General features: G+C 38.5%; 1 protein-coding gene and 1 non-coding gene across 2 annotated transcripts in view; both read left to right on the forward strand.

The window, feature by feature from the left end:
- Nucleotides 1-8,539, forward strand: part of LOC121390737 (prohibitin-2-like) — a 29,972-nt gene extending 21,433 nt beyond the window's left edge. Inside the window, exons 6-8 of the mRNA XM_041522640.1 lie at nt 2,171-2,278; nt 3,503-3,580; nt 5,643-8,539. Of these exons, the coding sequence (XP_041378574.1) occupies nt 2,171-2,278; nt 3,503-3,580; nt 5,643-5,750 (294 nt within the window). The 3' untranslated portion in view covers nt 5,751-8,539. The remainder of the gene's footprint in view (nt 1-2,170; nt 2,279-3,502; nt 3,581-5,642) is intronic.
- LOC121390789 lies at nt 3,007-3,318 on the forward strand. The gene has a single exon (XR_005960262.1). It is a non-coding gene; the product is annotated as a small nucleolar RNA U85 (small nucleolar RNA).
- Nucleotides 8,540-9,747: the final 1,208 nt, after the last annotated feature.

The following is a 9,747-nucleotide window of genomic DNA, read 5'->3' on the forward strand; positions in this document are numbered from 1 at the left end:
CGTTCTTCCTAACGTTCATGAACTATTTGATTGGTGTCCGTCGTGCCCATTTGGTTTAACGTGAAGCGCACAAACCAGTGTAGCGAACGTTTTGTTTTCGCTCGATCTGGCTGAACTCTGCCCCTGGGATAGTCGGCCCTGAACTGGCATGTGTATTCAAATTGACATGCATTGTCGGTTTGTTTTTATTACTTTGGTTCAAAGACTTTACAAAATTAAAATAGCAAGTTACATATCTTCCAGACCTTGAATCACCGTCACATTGCTGTCATACATGTCGAATGCATGCTGTTGAAATTAATAACCTTGATTATTAAAATTAGCCAACATCATAAGGCATACGCTGTATTCTGGATAACACCGTTTCTCGTTACGGGTCGCGAGATCGCTATTATGCTAATTGAATATTTGGTATTATTATTATGTTTGAGGTGTCGAATAGATTATGTAACCGTTTGTTCACATCAGAAGATAGAAAATGGCTCAGCCAAAATTTTAGCCACTTGCAAATTTTATTAGCCATTTTTTTAGTAAAAATAATTTTTAATTAGCTGATGGCTAAATTGGTTACCGACAGCGTGAGCCCTGGATGTTTTCAGTATGTGTTTTGGGAAGGGGGTGTTAGGATAGAAATTACTGATTGCCAACTTAAGTGTACTATTAAAAAGTGCTTCACCTATTGTTTATTGAGTTAACTAGTACAGTTGATTCTGTCAATGGGCATATTCTTTGATCGGCCTTGAAGCTTGATTGCTCGGCACAGGAATCCCGTTACGCGTAAGTGCCTTCCTGACGGATTAACAGACCCAGTAGATGTGGTAAAATTACCAAACACCAATTGTGTTTTACCTGTCATAGTGATTAGGTGTGCTTGATATACTGGTACACAAGTTTTTTTGCAAGAGGTAGTCGACTGCCACGCTCGTACTTGTGATAATTGTTTTTCTAAAGTACTTCAAATCAAGGCGTAGCGGCGATTGATTTAAGGCGCTTCCACGCCGTCAAAGCGCTTACTTTACGGACCAAAGGTGTGTCAGGGCCGCTACGCCTAACATCCCTGGGGAGACCCCTAACAGTTATCCCAACTATGTTGGTGTATGTCAGACATTAGGTATTATCTGTGCTAGTTATTTTTTAATCACTAAAAATTTTCGATTTCATTGCGGCTTAGCAGTGATATCATTGTGTCCCTGTTGTTTTTTTGGGGTGCATTTGTTTCTTTTGTATTTTGTATTATTATTATTTTTCAATAAAAAGCTTACAGTAACCTTTTATTTTTAGAGATATTTTGTCTGTCATATTCATCTACGGCAAACATTTTATTAAATAAGTGCTGACTGATGCTTATTAAAGCCACAGACCCTAGTTTTAACCTGTAAAAATAGACACAAATTTAATTAATCTACAAACGTGCAACACACATTTCGATACGGTTATAACAGAGAGAAGCTAAAGTCTGTGATGTTTAAACAGGGAAATACCGTCTAAAAATAACTAGAGCTTGTCTCATTAACCGTCACTTCTTAGACGAACGTGCGTTTTTAAAAACTAGGGTATGTCACTTTAATGACTTGCGTAGTTTAATTAATTAATTTAATCTATCGCCACTTCTGTGACTGAATGTAGCCACATGCTTTGTACAGTAAGACCTAATTCTGTGATGTACTAAACAAACCTTGCTCTCTTGTTTCCTTGTAAGAGGGGCGGGAAATAGCCCAGTGGTAGAGCGTTCGCTTGATGCACGGTTAGTCTAGGATCAATCCCTGTCGCTGGACCCAGTGGGCTATTTCTCTTTCCAGCCAATGCTCCACAACTGGTGTAACCAAGGCCGTGGTATGTACTATCCTGTCTTTGAGATGGTGCATATAAAAGATCCCTTGCTGCTAATCGAAAAGAGTAGCCCAGGAATTGGCGAAAGCAGGTTTCCTCTCTCAGTATCTGTGTGGTCCTTAACCGTAAGACTGACGCCATATAACCGTTCCTGTCTATGGGATGGTGCATATAAAAGATCCCTTGCTGCTAATCGAAAAGAGTAGCCCATATAACCATAAATAAAATGACCTGACTGCGTCGTTAAATAAAACATTTCCTATTCCTATTCCATATAACCGTAAATAAAATGTGTTGAGTGCATGGTTAACTAAACCATATCCTTCATTCCCTGTAACAGGTAGCCCAGCAGGAGGCCCAGCGAGCTCAGTTTATTGTGGAGAAGGCCATACAGGAAAGACAGCAGAAGATCGTCCAGGCGGAGGGAGAGGCGGAAGCTGCTGTTCTGATATCCTTTTAGATTAATAGACAATAATAAACAAGTTACCATTTACTATCATATTTATGTCCCGAGTTAAATAATTTTCGCTTGTTTGAAATCCAATAGCGGATGGTTAATAAATCATTGTGTTCTTGTGGTGTTGATAAAATCAAATTTCAAACCTTTCTGTCTTAAAGCATTGTACCAGTATTTGGATTCTGAAAATAGTGGGAACTATGTTGACATAAGAACAACCAAAATTACGTTAATATTCTCAATTTCTAGTGTTTGCTTGTACAGTAAAATGTCAGAAGAAGCAACTGCTTCCCATTCATCAATGAATTTTGAGCCCTGGCCACAAAAGAGTTCGTCATGCAAACTACATATTGAGTGTTTCTGCCAGAAATAAATTTTTGTGTATGGCGCTATGGAATTGAATGCAGTCATAGTCATAGTATGGGTGGCCTCCTTCAGAAAGAAAATGAGTTAAGTTTAGGGTTAGAGTTAAGAAAATCATACATTAATGATAAGAGTAATTAATTTTGTCAAAAGGTTAACTCAATTTATTTTTTTCAAAATCTGCCAAAATATTTGGGTATGGCGCCATACCCGTTTTAGTAACTTTACCCTCTGGCAGAAACCCTGATCTTTATGAAAATAATTTGGGAACCACTATGCCCCCATCAATGTGAATCTTTTAGTAAATGCTATTTAAAAAAATATATTCCTCTCTCCAAGTGTATACATGTATATCTACCAAATGATGATATCAGGCATAACACAGTAGGTGGCATTTCTGAGCATTGATTTACCATGTCTGTAATCTTGGTGGGCGTGACTCAGTTTGCACGCTCGCTGTAAGGCCGGACATAGAGAAAACTGCCCGGTCATCAGAACCTGCAGTTTAAGTGTTGACTGCAGGGTAGGAGCCACGGCAAACAACTTAGAGCACCAGGGGCAAAAAAAAAAATGGGAGGGGGGGGGGGGGGGGGGGGTTAGTGTGTTAATTTTAACACACCAACATGCTCAAAGCCACCAGTGATCTTTCCTTTAGTAATCTGATGGTTGATTACATGTTTTTACAGTTTTATTAAGACGCTATAATAAGAATGTTGGTCACTGACCCTATCGTGCACCACGACCTGTATATCAAAGGCCTTCAGATACCTGGTAGCTGTCGTTTATAAACATGTTGAGAACAGACATCACTTTCCTTTCCAAATGTATATTTGTCCTCCTTGACGACCACACATCGGTAAAGCTGTGAGTGCTAACCCGGGATATCTCAAGCTGAGGAAAATCCGAGCTGCACAGAACATTGCCAGAACAGTAAGTCAGCCATTTTAACAACTTGAGTCTTTGGTTTAATTAACAAAACAGTTTTGGTGATAATTTTGTTTGGGGATGGGGAGAGTGCAGTGTGCAATTGCCATTTCAGGGTGTATACTACCAAATCAAATCCCACAGACGACAATAGTAACATGTGACTAAAACTCCTACTTGCAGCGTGTCAATCGACATAAACGCCACGGATATAAATACTACCACCCCTCACTCTTAAAGTGAATCAGAAAAAAATGGGAGTCAAGCTGCTCGTTTCTGAAATAACTGGTAGCGTCTATGACTACCCTAGTTCCGCACAAAATTTGAGTACTTTTTTTTACAGGTACCCCATACATCTTTCAAGCACAATGCTACTTGACTCTGTGGTACTAGATTAAATCAAATTGCATTTTTTTTTATTACCCAGATGAAACTTTTTTCTTTTTTTTTTACAACCAACGCACTCACATTTATCACCAATCACACAGGCCTTGTGGTGTTAACTTCTCTATCAAAAGTTGGGTGCACCTTGAACTTTGACCCAGCCGGAAGTTATTTGGTTTAGTGCTACCTATATTCAGCCTGTGCTCGATGATTAGTATGTGCTGCTCCGTATTGGAATTTTATGGGTGCAGAATGTAGCTTTGTGGTAGAATGTTTGCTTGACATGCAGAAAGTTTTAACATTGCTACACAAGGCCATGTACTTTATTGGTGTGTTTCGTACCGTTTCATAATTGATTCTGAAGTAATAAAATTTATTTACGTCAAAAGTTTAATATTTCCATTAAGGATCTTGTTTTGAAATGCCATAATTTAAAGCGACATTCCTGAGTTTGCAGCACTGTAAGATGTTTCCAACTAATAAAATATTTCTATGATTAAACTTAATTATTAAATATATTTTCTTGTTTAGAATATCAGTGGCTGTATCTTCAATCTGTTTCTGGTCGTCTTAATATTTGTAAGAAGCCCAAACTGGATTTTGTCTTAGAATAGTTTCGTATGTACAATTTTTTTTTTTTTTTTAGGAAATAACATGAAATTTAACCTAATATTAGAACGATCAGAAACACGTTTAATATACAGCCATTAATATTTTATGCAGAAAAATATATTTGATATGTAATTACAATCGTTAAAAAGTCTCTGTTAGTCGATAACATCTTAAAAATTGCAGCAAATTCAGGAATATCCCTTTAATGGCAACTGAATTCTTACCAGTGCTCGCATATCTGTGTCTGTGATTAGTGCCTGGCCTGGTGCTTCTAAAACACAGGGCTAGCTCTGGCACTTGCCAAATTCGCCAATTGCGACTTTCAGAAACAATTACCGAATTTTATTTTAATTTGGCGAAATAATTTCATGAGAAATAACTGATTGTTTTATTGCAAAATAAATGGGTTTCTGCAGTTTTTTAACTATGATTGATAATGTGGCAAAATTTTCTGATAGCCCTGAGTCTAGACTGAAGACTCTTAATAGAATCTGAGACAGCAACGTCAAGGCAACGCCATACAAATTGCATGCGTGTGACGTCATTTGAGATAATGAGTCTGGACTCTAAAAGGTTTAATAAGCACAGGCCATGATAAATGTTGTGTATATTGTTTTCATTTTAGATTTACCGACCTCGGTGGCGCAGTGGTTAAGCAATTGGACTACAGGCTGGTAGGTACTGGGTTCGAATCCCAGTCGAGGCATGGGATTTTTAATCCAGATACCGACTCCAAACCCTGAGTGAGTGCTCCGCAAGGCTCAGTGGGTAGGTGTAAACCACTTGCACCGACCAGTGATCCATAACTGGTTCAACAAAAGCCATGGTTTGTGCTATCCTGCCTGTGGGAAGTGCAAATAAAAGATCCCTTGCTGCCTATCATAAAAAGAGTAGCCCATGTGGCGACAGCTGGTTTACTCTGGAAAAAACCCCTGTCAGAATGACCGTATGTTTGACGTCCAATAGCCGATGATAAGATTAAAAATCAATGTGCTCTAGTAGCGTCATTAAATAAAACAAACTTTACTTTCATTTTAAATTTAAAATCTATTATCGCTATTCGTCTTTTCAGATTGCCCAATCTCAGAACCGTGTGTATCTAAACGCTGGTTCATTGATGCTGAATATTGCCGAAGCTGAATTCGACGAAGCAGCCGACTTGGTTGCTAAAAAGAAATGATGACCGCTCTAACTTGGTGTGTTATGTTATAGTGTGCTGACATTTGTATTAGTCGAACATTTCCAGGTTCATCAAAGACATGATCAACTTGTGTACAGTTGTTACGACAAATCACAAACAAATGTGGTAGCCTTCAGGTGGACTGGGGACATGTTTAGTGTGTGACTGTGGATCATTATATGAATTTTTCGTTTTTAATACCCAAGTAATATATATATATATATTGGCTGTGTTGTGAGGTAGTGGTTTTGGCAGATGTTGGGGATGGGTTAAATACCTGGGGCCTAATTCACCAAGCTCTCTTAGGCTCTGCTACACAACAAAGCATCCTCTTTGCAAGTCTTTTAGCATTGCACGGCGAGATGGCAAAGTTGCCAGAGTTAAGTGAATTGGGTCCCTGGTTCTACATCAAAATACGTCACATTTTAAAGACGCAGACCCTAGTTTTGACACATTAAAATACGTCACATTTTAAAGACGCAGACCCTAGTTTCGACACATTAAAATACGTAACATTTTAAAGACGCAGACCCTAGTTTCGACACATTAAAATACGTCACATTTTAAAGACGCAGACCCTAGTTTCGACACATTAAAATACGTAACATTTTAAAGACGCAGACCCTAGTTTCGACACATTAAAATACGTAACATTTTAAAGACGCAGACCCTAGTTTAAACACATTAAAATACGCCACATTTTAAAGACGCAGACCCTAGTTTCGACACATTAAAATGGACACTAAGTTTGTATCATCTACAAACTTGTAACACATTTGAATAAAGTTACAACAGTGAGTTTGAGATGTTGAAATTGGGAAATAACCTCAGATATTAGATTAGAGATCGTCTCCATAACTGTTACTTCTCAGGGGTATGTGTGTTTTTAAAAAAATTATGAAAAATGCATTTTGTGCTGTTAGAAACTGCAGGATAACCAGAAACATTTTGGATTTACGAAAATTAATAATTTAAACAATAAAACCTTAAGTAATATCTGATTACAATGATGAAAAACGGCTCTAGTTGTGAAAAAATATGCCATAGTTTTGAAAAAACTAGGGTGTGTCGCTTTAAAAAACCATTCGCAATTTATTAACATTTTCACAAGGGTACTAAAAGTGTTGATTCTTGTTACAGTACTACCCCCCTTCAAGAAATAGAACACCAGAAATGTGCATTTTGCAAGAACTACTTTTGTCGGCTTTTTCGTCACAGTTTGTACACTTAATCAAAATGTTAACAATTGAGGGCGTCCTCTAAATTGATACATTAAAAAACCCCAAAACATTTTGCACACTGATTTCATAGAGTGAATCTTTTCATCCATTCATAACATAACACGTACATGTGCTAACAACCCATGTGTTAACAACCCATGTGCTAACAACCCATGTGCTAACAACCCATGTATGGTGTTCTCACCAACGGGTGTGTAAGAAATTGTTTTTCTTTTGCATTCTGACTATTACAGCATTTAAAAGAGCAACATTGTACATCTGTGAATTACATACATTACATAATTACTTAAAATAACAAGTGGCTAACAACTCCCAAAACATGTTGAAATAACTGGATATAAAACATGGTTTGTTGAAAAGCTAGGTTACACATTTATACGGTAACCTTTATGGAAATTTTGATAAATATATTTTGATAATTAAATATTTATACATTTATTTTAGTCATCTTAGTTGCTCCGTGTTTTTAATGTAATGTAACGAAAATAAATAACTAAATGGTGCTTCTTAATTTTGTAAACGTGCTTGGGAGCACCTAGGATTTTCGTTCAGCATTCAGCTTTGCTATAAACACTTGGTTCTATCTTTAGCCAATGTAGATGTTTTTTCTATAGTTAGAAGTTGTTAATGTCTAGTACTACAGTGAACCTCCTTAAAACCGGACACGCTTGGGACCAAGTAAATAATCCGGTTTTAAGAGGTATCTGGTTTCCAGAGGTTCTCTTCTGAACAGATATTTAAAAAGGGACCATATAAAAACCGTCCGGTAGTGAAGGAATTCCGATTAACAGAGGGTCCGGTTTTGAGATGCTTCAGTGGAGACGCATACCAGAAATATTGTCTATGGTGCCAAATACTTTAATAAAACTTGCATCACAGCTGGTATCTAGATCACAACACCCCTGGTACTATAAGTCATAGGATCAATCCCCTTTGGTACCCTCATCATCCCACCCCACCCCATCTCCACCAGTGCTCCACAACTGGTACATCAAATGCTGTGGTATGTGCTGTACTGTCTGTAGGAAAGTGCATATAAAATATCCTTTGATTCAATATGGTATGAGTAGCTTATATGGGTGTATAATGTTTCCTGACATTATACCAAATGTTTAAAATATCCATATATTAACACCTAACAGCCTTGCTTTAAAATGTGCTGAGGTGTGACTAAAGGTGTGTTATTCCATAAGAACTGAATTTCAGAATTACATTTCTTTTTGTAGAGGTCTATGTCTTGATAGAGAGTAGTTATATTATTTGTTTTTGTTGTGTAGATAGTAACATTTTAAAATACTGAGGCTACTACAGTTTTTGATAATGATATTGTACCATTGAATGGTAAATTAAGTGTGTAGATAGTGTTGTATGGACGTAATCATGAGATGGCATTACTTGGGTAATTAAAAGAGTACACTAATCCATTAACTAAAAACAAAAAGGCATTATGGTATACCGGTAGTGCTGGCATGGCATTCTGTGCACAGTATTCCAATGTATATATGTCTTTCATTGCTTTCTCTGGAACAATAAATACAGTTAACATGATGTATTACTTTTGTCTTTTTAGTTCTCTGGGTTTGGTGGGGTTTTTGTTGTTTATTTTGTGGAGAGGTTGGGGTTTTTTAAGGGATTTTTCTGGGTCTGTAACCATTGCTACATGTTTCCCATCAAGTCTTTTTGGCTACTATATAACCACCTCGGTGGATTCATTCAACTGATTGGGGTTTTTTCTCGTTCCAACCAGTGCACCACAACTGGTCATAGGCGACTATTAGTACACGTTGAATGCAGGGGCGGGACGTAGCCCAGTGATGCTCGGTCAGTCTGGAATCTGCATCAGTGGGCCCATTGGGCTATTTCTTGTTCCAGGCAGTGCACCACGACTGATATATCAAAGATCGAGGCATGTGCTATCATGTCTGTGGGATGGTGCATATAAAAGATCCCTGGCTGTATTAAGAAAAATGTAGCGGGTTTCCTCTGATGACTACATGTCAGAATTACCAAATGTTTGACATCCAATAGCCGATGATTAATAAATCAATGTGTTCTAGTGTTGGGTCTCCACGAGTACTCGATCACCGCCCGAGTCTTAGCAAGGCTCGAGGCCGTTCACAGGATTATAATACAATGGCACAATTTGGCATGTTTAGCGCTGGAAATAAGATGCAAAATGCTATTTTACTTTATTCCTTAGTCTCACAAATCATTGTCATCTATGTAAGTGTCGTGGACGTAGCCCAGTGGTAAAGTGTTCGCTTGATGCGCGGTCTGTTTTGGATCGATCTCCGTCGGTGGCCCCATTGGGCTATTTCTCATTCCAGCCAGTGCACCATGACTGGTGTAACAAAGGCCTTGGTATGTACCACCCTGTCTGTGGGATGGTGCATATAAAATATCGCTTACTGGTAATCGAAAAGAGTAGCCTATGAAGTGGCGACAGTGGGTTTCCTCTCTCAATATCTGTGTGGTCCTTAACCATATGTCCGACGCCATATAACCGTAAATAAAATGTGTTGAGTGCGTTGTTAAATAAAACATGTCCTTCCTTTCCTTCCTATGTTAAGTGTCCGGGTCGACTGACCCTCGAGTACTCGAGTCCGGGTCGACTGACCCTCGAGTACTCGGGGTCCGGGTCGACTGACCCTCGAGTACTCGGGTCCGGGTCGACTGACCCTCGAGTACTCGGGGTCCGGGTCGACTGACCCTCGAGTACTCGGGGTCCGGGTCGACTGACCCTCGAGTACTCGAGT

The sequence above is a fragment of the Gigantopelta aegis genome, chromosome 15, assembly GCF_016097555.1.
Source record: "Gigantopelta aegis isolate Gae_Host chromosome 15, Gae_host_genome, whole genome shotgun sequence".
In the NCBI taxonomy this organism is placed as follows: domain Eukaryota; kingdom Metazoa; phylum Mollusca; class Gastropoda; order Neomphalida; family Peltospiridae; genus Gigantopelta; species Gigantopelta aegis.